The sequence below is a fragment of the Crocodylus siamensis genome, chromosome 2 (genome assembly GCF_052110815.1).
Source record: "Crocodylus siamensis isolate JL-2025a chromosome 2, ASM5211081v1, whole genome shotgun sequence".
In the NCBI taxonomy this organism is placed as follows: Eukaryota; Metazoa; Chordata; order Crocodylia; family Crocodylidae; genus Crocodylus; species Crocodylus siamensis.
In genome coordinates, this window is record NC_143396.1 from 279,300,234 (window position 1) to 279,315,069 (window position 14,836).

General features: G+C 50.8%; 1 protein-coding gene across 1 annotated transcript in view; it reads right to left on the reverse strand.

Moving 5' to 3' along the window:
• AHNAK2 (AHNAK nucleoprotein 2) overlaps window positions 1-14,836 on the reverse strand; it is a 99,598-nt gene that overhangs the window by 9,308 nt on the left and 75,454 nt on the right. Inside the window, 4 exon segments of the mRNA XM_090034156.1 lie at window positions 1-7,917; window positions 8,471-8,652; window positions 9,324-9,465; window positions 13,887-13,949. Coding sequence (XP_089890282.1) covers window positions 1-7,917; window positions 8,471-8,652; window positions 9,324-9,459 — 8,235 coding nt within the window. The 5' untranslated portion in view covers window positions 9,460-9,465; window positions 13,887-13,949.

The following is a 14,836-nucleotide window of genomic DNA, read 5'->3' on the forward strand; positions in this document are numbered from 1 at the left end:
GGCCTCCCCCTCTTTGCTGGCAGACACCCCAATGTCGAGGTCCACAGCGGGAGCCTGGATCTCAGCGGCAGGCGCGCTGACCTCTGCTACCACGCTGGCGGCCGGCAAGGTCACCTGGGGCCCGGTGAGGCTCACCTCCACATCGGCTGCTCCCACCCGCGCCTCTTTGGAGCTGGACCAGCCAAAGGAAGGCATGCCGAATTTGGGCATTTTGAACTTGCTGTCTTTGCCTTTGGCCTCCTTCTCGCCAGGTTTGGTTTCACCTTCAACCTCCATCTTCCCAGCAGCAACTTCCAGCCCTCCAACCTCCACCTCAACCTTTGGCAGGCTGACGTCCACCGATGGCAGGCTGACGTCCATCTTCGGGCCTTTGACGTCAGCTTTTGGCATTTTGGGCATTTTCAGGGATGGCATTTGCACTTTCCAGCTGGAGACATCGGCTTCGGTGTCTGGCACCTCGGCTTTCACCTGGACCTCGGGGGTCTCCAGCGACACGACCGCCCCCTCGGCTGTCACTTTGGCTTTGGGAAGGTCCCCTTCCACCACGGGCAGGCTGATCTTGCCTTCTGGCACGTGCCCTTTGGGGAGGGAAACTCCAAACTTTGGCTTGTCAAATCTTGGCATCTTAACCTTCCCTTTCAGGCCTCCGGTGTCCAGCTCGGCAGCGCCCACTGCAATCTCGGCAGATGGTGCTTCGGCGTCAATCTGGGGTGTCTTCACATCCAGGCTGCCTTCCAGTGCAGGAGCCTTCACATCCGGCGCGGTGATGCTGATGTCGCCGGCCACGGGGCCCGCCTTGAGGTCCGCTTGGGGAAGCCTGACCTCGCAGGTGGGCAGGGTGACGTCGACTTTGGGTAAGGTGACGTCCACGTCGAGTTTGGGCGCTTTGATGTCGGGTTTGGAGAAACCCATACTAGGCATCTTGACTTTTGGCATGTGGATTTTCATCCCTGTGCTCTCGGCTTTGCCTGCAGGCATGTCGATGCTGCCTTCTGCAGCTGGCACCTTCACTGCGAAGTCTCCCCCTTTCAATTCAGCTTGGGTGTCGGGAAGTGACACATCAGCCTCCGCCTTCGGCAGGCTGACCTGCACGGGTGGCATCTTCACCTTGGGAAGCGTCACGCTTGGCATCTTCAATTTCCCCTTCTCCCCCTCTTTGCTGGCAGACACCCCAATGTCGAGGTCCACAGCGGGAGCCTGGATCTCAGCGGCAGGCGCGCTGACCTCTGCTACCACGCTGGCGGCCGGCAAGGTCACCTGGGGCCCGGTGAGGCTCACCTCCACATCGGCTGCTCCCACCCGCGCCTCTTTGGAGCTGGACCAGCCAAAGGAAGGCATGCCGAATTTGGGCATTTTGAACTTGCTGTCTTTGCCTTTGGCCTCCTTCTCGCCAGGTTTGGTTTCACCTTCAACCTCCATCTTCCCAGCAGCAACTTCCAGCCCTCCAACCTCCACCTCAACCTTTGGCAGGCTGACGTCCACCGATGGCAGGCTGACGTCCATCTTCGGGCCTTTGACGTCAGCTTTTGGCATTTTGGGCATTTTCAGGGATGGCATTTGCACTTTCCAGCTGGAGACATCGGCTTCGGTGTCTGGCACCTCGGCTTTCACCTGGACCTCGGGGGTCTCCAGCGACACGACCGCCCCCTCGGCTGTCACTTTGGCTTTGGGAAGGTCCCCTTCCACCACGGGCAGGCTGATCTTGCCTTCTGGCACGTGCCCTTTGGGGAGGGAAACTCCAAACTTTGGCTTGTCAAATCTTGGCATCTTAACCTTCCCTTTCAGGCCTCCGGTGTCCAGCTCGGCAGCGCCCACTGCAATCTCGGCAGATGGTGCTTCGGCGTCAATCTGGGGTGTCTTCACATCCAGGCTGCCTTCCAGTGCAGGAGCCTTCACATCCGGCGCGGTGATGCTGATGTCGCCGGCCACGGGGCCCGCCTTGAGGTCCGCTTGGGGAAGCCTGACCTCGCAGGTGGGCAGGGTGACGTCGACTTTGGGTAAGGTGACGTCCACGTCGCGTTTGGGCGCTTTGATGTCGGGTTTGGAGAATCCCATACTAGGCATCTTGACTTTTGGCATGTGGATTTTCATCCCTGTGCTCTCGGCTTTGCCTGCAGGCATGTCGATGCTGCCTTCTGCAGCTGGCACCTTCACTGCGAAGTCTCCCCCTTTCAGTTCAGCTTGGGTGTCGGGAAGTGACACATCAGCCTCCGCCTTCGGCAGGCTGACCTGCACGGGTGGCATCTTCACCTTGGGAAGCGTCACGCTTGGCATCTTCAATTTCCCCTTCTCCCCCTCTTTGCTGGCAGACACCCCAATGTCGAGGTCCACAGCGGGAGCCTGGATCTCAGCGGCAGGCGCGCTGACCTCTGCTACCACGCTGGCGGCCGGCAAGGTCACCTGGGGCCCGGTGAGGCTCACCTCCACATCGGCTGCTCCCACCCGCGCCTCTTTGGAGCTGGACCAGCCAAAGGAAGGCATGCCGAATTTGGGCATTTTGAACTTGCTGTCTTTGCCTTTGGCCTCCTTCTCGCCAGGTTTGGTTTCACCTTCAACCTCCATCTTCCCAGCAGCAACTTCCAGCCCTCCAACCTCCACCTCAACCTTTGGCAGGCTGACGTCCACCGATGGCAGGCTGACGTCCATCTTCGGGCCTTTGACGTCAGCTTTTGGCATTTTGGGCATTTTCAGGGATGGCATTTGCACTTTCCAGCTGGAGACATCGGCTTCGGTGTCTGGCACCTCGGCTTTCACCTGGACCTCGGGGGTCTCCAGCGACACGACCGCCCCCTCGGCTGTCACTTTGGCTTTGGGAAGGTCCCCTTCCACCACGGGCAGGCTGATCTTGCCTTCTGGCACGTGCCCTTTGGGGAGGGAAACTCCAAACTTTGGCTTGTCAAATCTTGGCATCTTAACCTTCCCTTTCAGGCCTCCGGTGTCCAGCTCGGCAGCGCCCACTGCAATCTCGGCAGATGGTGCTTCGGCGTCAATCTGGGGTGTCTTCACATCCAGGCTGCCTTCCAGTGCAGGAGCCTTCACATCCGGCGCGGTGATGCTGATGTCGCCGGCCACGGGGCCCGCCTTGAGGTCCGCTTGGGGAAGCCTGACCTCGCAGGTGGGCAGGGTGACGTCGACTTTGGGTAAGGTGACGTCCACGTCGCGTTTGGGCGCTTTGATCTCGGGTTTGGAGAATCCCATACTAGGCATCTTGACTTTTGGCATGTGGATTTTCATCCCTGTGCTCTCGGCTTTGCCTGCAGGCATGTCGATGCTGCCTTCTGCAGCTGGCACCTTCACTGCGAAGTCTCCCCCTTTCAATTCAGCTTGGGTGTCGGGAAGTGACACATCAGCCTCCGCCTTCGGCAGGCTGACCTGCACGGGTGGCATCTTCACCTTGGGAAGCGTCACGCTTGGCATCTTCAATTTCCCCTTCTCCCCCTCTTTGCTGGCAGACACCCCAATGTCGAGGTCCACAGCGGGAGCCTGGATCTCAGCGGCAGGCGCGCTGACCTCTGCTACCACGCTGGCTGCCGGCAAGGTCACCTGGGGCCCGGTGAGGCTCACCTCCACATCGGCTGCTCCCACCCGCGCCTCTTTGGAGCTGGACCAGCCAAAGGAAGGCATGCCGAATTTGGGCATTTTGAACTTGCTGTCTTTGCCTTTGGCCTCCTTCTCGCCAGGTTTGGTTTCACCTTCAACCTCCATCTTCCCAGCAGCAACTTCCAGCCCTCCAACCTCCACCTCAACCTTTGGCAGGCTGACGTCCACCGATGGCAGGCTGACGTCCATCTTCGGGCCTTTGACGTCAGCTTTTGGCATTTTGGGCATTTTCAGGGATGGCATTTGCACTTTCCAGCTGGAGACATCGGCTTCGGTGTCTGGCACCTCGGCTTTCACCTGGACCTCGGGGGTCTCCAGCGACACGACCGCCCCCTCGGCTGTCACTTTGGCTTTGGGAAGGTCCCCTTCCACCACGGGCAGGCTGATCTTGCCTTCTGGCACGTGCCCTTTGGGGAGGGAAACTCCAAACTTCGGCTTGTGAAATTTAGGCTTCTTAACCTTCCCTTTCAGGCTTCCGGTGTCCAGCTCGGGCCCACGCATGGCAACCTCAGCGGTTGGCACCTTAGGTTCTATCTGGGGCACCTTCACATCCAGACTGCCTTCAATTGTGGGTCCCTTGATTTTGGGTGTGGTTAGGCTGATGTCACCGTCCATAGGGCCTTCCTTCAGGTCCACTTGGGGAAGGCTGACCTTGCAGGTGGGCAAGATGACGTCGCCTTTGGGTAAGGTGACGTCCACGTCGAGTTTGGCTGCTTTGATGTCGGGTTTGGAGAATCCTATACTAGGTATCTTGACTTTTGGCATGTGGATTTTCATCCCTGTGCTCTCGGCTTTGCCTGCAGGCATGTCGATGCTGCCTTCTGCAGCTGGCACCTTCACTGCGAAGTCTCCCCCTTTCAATTCAGCTTGGGTGTCGGGAAGTGACACATCAGCCTCCGCCTTCGGCAGGCTGACCTGCACGGGTGGCATCTTCACCTTGGGAAGCGTCACGCTTGGCATCTTCAATTTCCCCTTCTCCCCCTCTTTGCTGGCAGACACCCCAATGTCGAGGTCCACAGCGGGAGCCTGGATCTCAGCGGCAGGCGCGCTGACCTCTGCTACCACGCTGGCTGCCGGCAAGGTCACCTGGGGCCCGGTGAGGCTCACCTCCACATCGGCTGCTCCCACCCGCGCCTCTTTGGAGCTGGACCAGCCAAAGGAAGGCATGCCGAATTTGGGCATTTTGAACTTGCTGTCTTTGCCTTTGGCCTCCTTCTCGCCAGGTTTGGTTTCACCTTCAACCTCCATCTTCCCAGCAGCAACTTCCAGCCCTCCAACCTCCACCTCAACCTTTGGCAGGCTGACGTCCACCGATGGCAGGCTGACGTCCATCTTCGGGCCTTTGACGTCAGCTTTTGGCATTTTGGGCATTTTCAGGGATGGCATTTGCACTTTCCAGCTGGAGACATCGGCTTCGGTGTCTGGCACCTCGGCTTTCACCTGGACCTCGGGGGTCTCCAGCGACACGACCGCCCCCTCGGCTGTCACTTTGGCTTTGGGAAGGTCCCCTTCCACCACGGGCAGGCTGATCTTGCCTTCTGGCACGTGCCCTTTGGGGAGGGAAACTCCAAACTTTGGCTTGTCAAATCTTGGCATCTTAACCTTCCCTTTCAGGCCTCCGGTGTCCAGCTCGGCAGCGCCCACTGCAATCTCGGCAGATGGTGCTTCGGCGTCAATCTGGGGTGTCTTCACATCCAGGCTGCCTTCCAGTGCAGGAGCCTTCACATCCGGCGCGGTGATGCTGATGTCGCCGGCCACGGGGCCCGCCTTGAGGTCCGCTTGGGGAAGCCTGACCTCGCAGGTGGGCAGGGTGACGTCGACTTTGGGTAAGGTGACGTCCACGTCGCGTTTGGGCGCTTTGATGTCGGGTTTGGAGAATCCCATACTAGGCATCTTGACTTTTGGCATGTGGATTTTCATCCCTGTGCTCTCGGCTTTGCCTGCAGGCATGTCGATGCTGCCTTCTGCAGCTGGCACCTTCACTGCGAAGTCTCCCCCTTTCAGTTCAGCTTGGGTGTCGGGAAGTGACACATCAGCCTCCGCCTTCGGCAGGCTGACCTGCACGGGTGGCATCTTCACCTTGGGAAGCGTCACGCTTGGCATCTTCAATTTCCCCTTCTCCCCCTCTTTGCTGGCAGACACCCCAATGTCGAGGTCCACAGCGGGAGCCTGGATCTCAGCGGCAGGCGCGCTGACCTCTGCTACCACGCTGGCGGCCGGCAAGGTCACCTGGGGCCCGGTGAGGCTCACCTCCACATCGGCTGCTCCCACCCGCGCCTCTTTGGAGCTGGACCAGCCAAAGGAAGGCATGCCGAATTTGGGCATTTTGAACTTGCTGTCTTTGCCTTTGGCCTCTTTGTCTGCCAATTTTATTTCACCTTCACCCTCCACAGTTACTTGTGAGTGTGTTTGTATTCCCTTTATGTCCATGCTTCCCGCCAGATATGGACCTTTGTCATCTGGCTCAGTGATTTCTACTTCAGTGGCCACTGGTCCTTCTTTTATGTCCACTTCGGGAATACTGACCATGCAAGTTGGTACAGTGACATCTACTGTTGGTGCATTTATATCCGGTTTGGGAAATCCTATTTTTGGCACCTTTACTTTCTTCTTATGGATTTTCATCCCTTTTCCCTCAGTTTTTCCTGTAGTTACCTCAAGGCTGGCTTCCCGCTCTGGAACTTTTACTGCTAAATCTTCCTCTTTCATTTGAGCCTGGGTCTTTGGCAGTGAAAGTTCTGGCTCTTTCTTTGACACACTGACCTGTGCTTGCCCAATGTCAAGGTCCAGACCTGGAGCCTGTATGTCAGATCCTTTCAGTGTTATGTCTGCTTCTCTTCCAGCTGTTGGTATAGTCATGTGTGCTGTTTTGAGTTGTGCCTCACCAGCTACTTCTGCACTTGTATCTTTTGTAGTAGACCAAGTAAATGTAGGTAATCTGAGCTTTGGCATTTTGAATTTGCTCTCTTTTCCTTCTGTATCCTTTTCTGTTATTTTTATCTCACTTTCAATATTTATAATTTTATCCTCATCAGGTGGGAATTTAGATGCCATTTGTGACTTTTTCACTGAAATATCCATTGATGGGGTGCTGATGTCCGCCTTCGTGGCTTTAAGGTCCATTTCAGGTTTTTGGGGCATTTTCAGGGATGGCATTTGCATTTTCCATACTGAGTCTTCTGGCACTATGTCCATAATATCTGATTTTATTTCATTTTTTGTTGCTTCCATTTTTATTCCAACCTCTTCAGTTTTCTGTGTTGTCTTTGGAGTGTCAGTTTCTAATTTTATTAATGTGATTTCACTTTCTGGTCCTTTGCCTTTTGGTATTGCTATTCCAACCTTTGCTTTTTGTAGTTTTGATATTTGAGTCTCATCCTCCACCTGCCTTTCTCTTGAATCTGCTTCTTGTGGTGTTTTGCTTTGTTCTGTCTTTGCTATTCCTATTTCTAGTCCCTTTACATGAATTGAACTTGGAGGTGTATGGTCTTTAATCTCTCTTTGTATTGGGCCTACTCCTTCAGGTTGTAGTTCTATTTTGGTCGGTTTTTGAATTTGTATTTGTTCAGAAGAACCTTTTTGTTTCTTCTTTCGTGTTCTTGGTAAAGCCTGAGGTATTTGTTTGCTTGCTGTTTCTGAAATTGTTTCTTCTATCTGTGTTTTTATAACAGGTACTTCTTGTTGAATATCAATGTGCTTTGATGTTGCTGTCTGGCCTTTTTGTTTTCTGATGCTAATTTCAACTTCAGGGCATTTTTTTGTATGGATCGGTAAACCATTTTCCATGTCTTTTTTGATGCTGCCATGTATTTCACCTGTTTGTATTTCAAGCGGAGAAGTAGTATACTCAACGGTTAATATTTCTGGTGTTTCCATGCTGATATCTTCTCTCTGTTTTTTATCCTTTCCAGTATGTATCACAGTTTTTATTTCTGATCTCTGCTTGTCTTCAATGTCTGTTTTTGTTCTATGCATCTTGAATCCAATGTTAGGGAACTTCAGTTTCTTTTGGCTTCCTTTTTTTTCTTTAGTTTGGATTTTTTCTTGTTGAAATTGAGACTCAGTATCAGTGCTTGTTGGGGAAATATCCTGTAGGGTGTCCTCATATGCATCTGATGTACTATGAGATCTTCTGTGCCCCAAGATCTTTTTATTTTTAATTGACTGGAATTTTGGCCATGACAATCTATCTTTTTTGGGTCGCTTTGTTCTTCCCACTCTTTGTTTTACAATTAACTTTTCTTGGTCTTCTTCTGAGATTGTCTTTTCTGAAATTTGCATTGTTTCTTCAGGAATATATTCCCTATGTTCTTTTCCCTAAAGAAGAAGGTGATTCTAGTGAATGTTTCTAAGAAATAAATAAAATTTTGGTCTTTTTTGTTTAAAATTTCTCTCTCCTTAGAGAAAAAAGAAACCGAAAATTAAGTTAAAAGTTACATGAAATGAACTTATTCTATGAATACTTTAAATGCACATAAAGATCAAACTTTAGATTCCATATAATATGTTTTAGCTTTTGTTCAATGGAAAATCCAAATGTATGTATTTAAGGGAGTCCTCAATTTACAAGTATATAAGTAAGATGCATTTTAAGCAGATGGAGAATTATAACCAAGTTCTAGCCTCAAAAAGGTCAATGAGCATATTGATTAGAAAGGGGCAAAAGTAGAGGGTCTTTTTTAATGAATTTCTGAGAAATATAAAAAACACTGAAAAAATGTGAATATAACTATTATTTACTTGATTTTGGACCAGAAGCAGACTCCTAGAATAATAAATGATAATATATATTTTTTCTAAACACATACCGCTATGTTGTGAATTATTAACATATTACTCTGTTCTTTGCTGCATGATCAGATAACTTTACCTGAATTAGTTTTTCTTTCTTGTACTGTGTTGTTGAATGAATTTGTTCTAACTCTTCTTTCTCAACAAGCTTTCTTTTGAGGCTGAATTGGACTTTATATGGCTCAGAATATTGAAGAATCTTGAGTGCATCTTCATATTTGATATTATCAAAAAATATTGTGGCACTGAGAAGCTGATCACCTGAAATTGTCACCATACATTTTATTTTAAAATATGAGCTTGCTCTATTGCATGATTTTAAAAAGTTAATTATACTTAACAATCATATACACAATAATTAACCAATTGATGATCAGGCAAAACATGTATTCATTTATTGAAATATTTATGCACAGGGGTATGGTTCCTGCTTAAATCATATTTTTCTTGTATCAGTGCATATTCATCCACTTAACAATGTTTAAAACTTCACCATAAACTGGAGCAGATTCTTCCCAATTATAATAGGAAGCTATTTTTACCTTTGCAGTTTAAAGAATTCATATCCCTGATTATTATATTTCTTTTGGAAAGAAATATTATAGTTCCAGTGGAAATTAGTATGTCAGAATTTAAAGAGACTCTACATTTCATCACCATTTAAGGTACCCATCCTGCAAAACTCGTCATGGGAGAGTAAAGTTACGTGTATAGATAATGTAGGGCTAACGTAAAGTTAAATGCAGCCAATAATGTAAAGTTAAATGCATAAGGTTTGCTGAACTGGGATTTTTTTTTGCTGCTATTTGATAATAGGCTATACTGTGTGTATATTTATAGGTACACATACTTTGGGATTTAATATAATGTCAAATTCCTCAATAATTTAATTAAAATTAAAAAATAAAACAGATTGGAAGATCAGACTGTACCTTCTCTCATACTGAATAATTTTGAAGCAGGGGATTCCTTGAGTACTTGTTTTATAAATATTCCTTCATTTCCCCCTCCAGTCACACTGAAACCGCTAGCCCCAGACTCCACTTCTGTTGTCAGGGTCACTTCCATGGTCTTCTAGAAGCAAGAAAGGTATGTTAAAATCAGTTTTAATCTGTATAGACCATTGAGGCTATTACATCAGGGGTGTCAAACTCAGCCCCCTTCAAGCTCCTTACAGACCACATCTGGACATGCTAGCAGTGGGATGAGCATCAGGAGCTCCATACCCCAGAATTATAGAGGCTGGATATTTGATATCCCTGCTTTAAAGCATTTGGTCTCTGGGAAAGAGAGCATTTCCTAATATACTGACCATAGCTCACACAAGAAAGCTTGTTTTGAATATGGAATCATATGTGGGCTCAATCCTACAAGGTGTTAAGCACCTTAACTCTAATGGGACCATGTAAGTATTAAAAGTCATGTGATTAAATGCTATACTAGACTGGGGCCAGGTCAACGTTTTGCCCTTGCTGTACCTTGTGCAAGCCCTCCATGTTTTCCTTATCTCCATGCCACGTTGCACAGTGGGCATAACTACACTGTACCTTACTGGTGCTGCCATGCTGCACCACGAGGGGTCACCAGATCCCCAAGAGCTGCCTTGATGTAGATTCTCTTAGCCCAGGGGTGGTCAAAATATGGTGCATGGGTCAAATCCAACCTGCCAGGCAATTCCATCTGGCCCGCAGGACCCCTCTGCAAACCAGTGTGTCCCTGCAGGAAGTGCTAAGCAACCACCACCCCCATCCGGCCTGACTTGCCCCAGCACTGAGTCGCCGGGGCGGGGGGCATGGAACTGGAGACAAGAAGCCTCTGCCTGGCCAAGCTTGTGCCTGGTGTCCCTGTGGCTTTTCCCACACTCCCTGCCTGCCAGAGCGGCAATTCAGGTACAGCTCCACTGGGTCAGGGACTCTCATTGGAAGAAAGAGGGCTGGGAGTGTGGGGAGCCATGTGCTATGGGGCTAGGCTGAGCTGCCCCCTCATGCTGCAGGAGCTGTGCGCTATCAGGCTGGGTGGTGCTGGCCCTGCATGCTGCTACCACATGTGGCTGGGGACTGGGGTGGGAATGCTATTGGGCTGGGTGGGGCTGGCCCCACATGTTGCTGACATGCAGCCAGGGATTTGGGTGGGAGCTGCGTGTTACAGGGCTGGGTGGAGCTCACCCCACACACAGCCGCCACCTGCAGCTGAGGACTTGGGCAGGAGCTGTGCACTATGGAGCTGGGTGAAACTGGCCCCACACCCTGCCACCATGTGTAGCTGGGAACTCAGGCAGGAGTACTTTTGGGCCAGATGGGGCTGGCCCCACAGGCTGTTGCCACCTGTAGCTGAGTACAGGGGTGGGAGTGTGGGGAGATGTGTGCTATGGGGATGGGCTCTAGGGACTTGCACACTCCAGGGACTCCGAGAGCCACCCCCCCACACACACACACCCACACCCCTCCATCCCCCACCATACCCACACATACACCCATACCCTCCCACCCCCCCACCCCAGCCACATATCCTCACCTACACCCCTCCACACCCAGCCCCTCACCCATCATACCTGCACCCACACCCCCCCCACACACTCCCTACACATACAATAAACAAGAATAAGACTGTATTTTGAGCTATTATGCAATCACCTCTAAATACACTATGTGAATACGTAACTCAGGACAAAAATCTTTTTTTAAATAACATTTATAGTAGACGTTTGATTTTTTTTTTTTGGATATGATTTGCTTTTTTCCAGTTTCAAGATGGAAACCCCCTCTCCCCCCCACCCAAAAGGGGTACTTCCAGGACAAGGGGAAGGACTTCCAATGGCAGAGGTCAGGGATTAGGGGCAGGACTTCTGGTCCCAAGGTAGCAGCCAGTAGGGCTGTGCAACACTTTGGATGCTGATTCGATTTGGAGGAGATTCAGCCCAATTCGGCGGCCGAATCTCCAAATCCAAATTGAAACAGGAGATCAATTAAAAGGTCTGAATTGATTCAGAGATCTCTGAATTGATTTGGAAAAGATTTGGAGAGCTTCAAAGATTTGGGCAGTCCCTGCTCACTGCTGCAAGGAGCTGGACCCAACTCCGTGCTGGTAGGTAGGGGGAAGGGGAGGAGGGGCTGGAGGAGAGGGGAGGGGACCATGGGAGGACCCCTGCCAGGCCCTATCCCCTGCCTGCTCTCCCAGCCGCAATGAGTGCCCACCAACCCCCACCCACTCTCCCAGCCCCACCCCCCATGGCTGCCCCACCTGGCTCCAGCTCCCAGCTCTTTAAAAAAAGCCCCTACTCACTGGGTCCAACCAGGTGGGGTGGGGGCACTCCCCACTGCCCCTTATTGCCCCATGCTGTGTGGGGGGCTCTGCCATGAGCCTCCCGTCTCCTGCCCATTCTCCCAGTGTCCCTCATGGCTGCCCCACCCACTCCTGCTCCTGGCTCTTTAAAAAAAAACAACAAAAAACCCCACATTCACCAGCCACTGCAGTGACCATTAGGGCTTCTGGGAGCTCATGGCAGAGCTCCCCACACAGCGGGGGGCAGTGAGGATTGTGTCCCCACTTGGCAAGAACTGGTGATTCAAGGCTTTTTTTTTTTTTAAAGAGCCACGATCTGGGGCAGCTGCGGCAGCCATGGTGGGGGCTGAAAGAGCAGGTGCGGGTTGGGGGCTCATGGCAGAGCCCCTCACATGGTGTGGAACAGTGGGGGGCAGTGGGGATTGCACCCCACCTAGCTGCAGCCAGTCAGTGGGGGCTTTTTTTTTTTAGGAGCTCGAAGCTGGGGCTGGGCAGCCATTTCATAGTTTCATAGTAGCTAGAGTCGGAAGGGACCTAGGTAGATCATCTAGTCCGACCCCCTGCCTTAGCAGGAAAGAGCACCGGGGTCAGATGACCCCGGCAAGGTGCTCATCTAACTTCCTTTTAAAAATCCCCAGGCTAGGAGCCTGCACCACTTCCCCTGGAAGCTGGTTCCAGGCCCTAGCCACCCTGACTGTGAAGTAGCGCCTCCTAATATCTAATCTAAACTTACCCTCCGCCAGTTTGTGACCGTTATTCCTGGTCACTCCTGGCAGTGCACGGGGGAACAGGGACTCCCCCAATACCTGCTGATCCCCCCTGACCAGTTTGTAGCAGGCCACAAGGTCCCCCCTTAGCCTTCTCTTGTGGAGGCTAAACAGGTTCAGGTCCCGTAGCCTATCCTCATAAGGCCTGCCCTGCTGACCCCTGATCATACGAGTGGCCCTCCTCTGAACTCTTTCCATATTGTCCACGTCCCTCTTGAAGTGTGGCGCCCAGAACTGGACGCAGTACTCCAGCTGCGGCCTGACCAGTGCCGCATAGAGGGGGAGGATCACCTCCCTGGACCTGCTCGAGATGCATCTGTGGATGCATGATAGGGTACGATTGGCCTTCTTGACTGCCTCCCCACACTGCCGGCCCATGTTCATCGTGGAGTCAATGACGACTCCAAGATCCTTTTCCGCCTCCGTGCTGGCAAGAGGAGAGTTCCCCAACCTGTAAGTGTGGTGCCGGTTCTTCCTCCCCATGTGCAACACCTTGCACTTTTTTTAGGAGCTCGAAGCTGGGGCTGGGCAGCCATTGATGGGGGCTAGGAGAGTGGGCAGGGGATGGGGCTGATTTGGAGATTCAGCCAATTCAGCAGCAGCCGAGTCTCTGAATCAGATTCAGCTGAATCGATTCAAGAGAGTGATATGAATCACCAAATTGAATCACTGTCCCCCGAATCCAAATCCGAAGCAAATACTAGCTGCTTCACACAGACCAGGGGGCAGGTCATCTGTCTAGGGGTGGAGCTAACCTTGTGGCCTTTGATAGCTCACCAAAAGTCATTAAGCAGCCCTCTAGCTTAAATTATTGCCTATTTTAGCTCCAAGAAGCAAGTGCAGACAGAGGAAGCCAGAGGAGGAAGGAGCAGACTACAGCAGTGGCAGCTGGAGCCATAGAGAGAACAGCACCTGGACCAGGGAGTCCAAGCCTTGGGGGATGGATATGATGTACAGGCCAGCTGGTGGATGGCCCTGAACTAAAGTAAAGAGTGACTGAGGTCTTGAACCCTTACAGCATTTGTGTATCTGTTTGCTTCAGCCATCATATGTCCCTGCACACCCAGAGCAGCTCCAGAGAAGGGTGAGCTTAAGCTACCAAGGAATCTGGGCAGGTCAGCACTGACCCCGGCGGGCCTACATCAGCTGGGCCGCACGATCCTATTTCCATGAAGAAGCAGAGTACATGACAGAGTGCATGTTCAAAACTGATGCCAGAGAAGCTGATGCCAGGAAACAGCTGAGCGCAACTTATATGGATCAAAGGAAGCTGAGGAGCACAGTAGCTCATACGAAGGGACCCGCCATGAAGTGATTATTTAAAAGGCAGCTAGTGCAACCCGTCAGAATCTCTTCTGCCCAGCCTCAGTTTGCACATTGTAACCAAACTGGCTTTTGTGCAGAAGGGGTGCCTGCAAAGAAAATATCAGTTGCTTTCAAATTTACCTCTGGATGAGCCAGTTTTTCTTTGTCTTTAGAATATTTTTTGTTCTCTAGATCTTCTTGAAGCTGAAAAAGAAATTGTAATTACTGAGCACTCAGATACAAGGGTGTTATAAAAGGCACAGGGAGTTTATATGGCTGCTATCTTGCATAAAACAAGGTCCTTGGCTGATTTTTTTTTTTTGTGGGTGACTACAAGTCATGATTCACACTGAAAGCAGAGACTCTTAAGTCCCAGTAGAGAATATTTCCATTACAGTCAAGAGAGTTCATGTCAGCATGGGGTGTATGGATTTAGTCAGATACTTTCATTAACATTAATAGGAACTAAGTACCCAGGACATCCAAGCACCATGAAGAAAATTTAGAGCTAGATCCTCAATCAGAGGGAATGTCTGTTTCATGATGTGGAAGCCTTTCTTTAGGTCTATCACATTGTGGTGACATCATGCTTTCATATCTATGATTAACATATATCTTACTTTACAAGGAGCCTTATTCTGCTGACTACTTATTCAAACCTACATTTAATTAGTTATGTGTTTATTTCTTTGTTAATCAGAAGGTCAGGATAATTTTAATGTGCTTTTCATGTACAGAGCTCTGTGCAATACTAAAAGGACTCCAGCTGGGCTGCAAAAACCTGTCTCTTTATTATAGCCAAGTGCTCAGTGCTGCTGCTTGAAGTGCGGCCCGCGGGCTGGATGGGGCCCGCCAGGCCATTCTCTCCGGCCCACAGGGCCCATAAAAAATTTAGAAAATGTCACACGGCCCTTGATAGCTTGCTGAAACTCAGTAAGCAGCCCTCCACCCAAAATAATTGCCCGCCCCTGACTTAGAGCCATTTGAAATTCTCCAAGCACATTGAGCTTCCCGGTGTCACCCTTCAAATCAGGCCCCTTACAACCTGTGTTCCAACCTGCAAGAACCCACAGCTTGTTACAACCTTTATA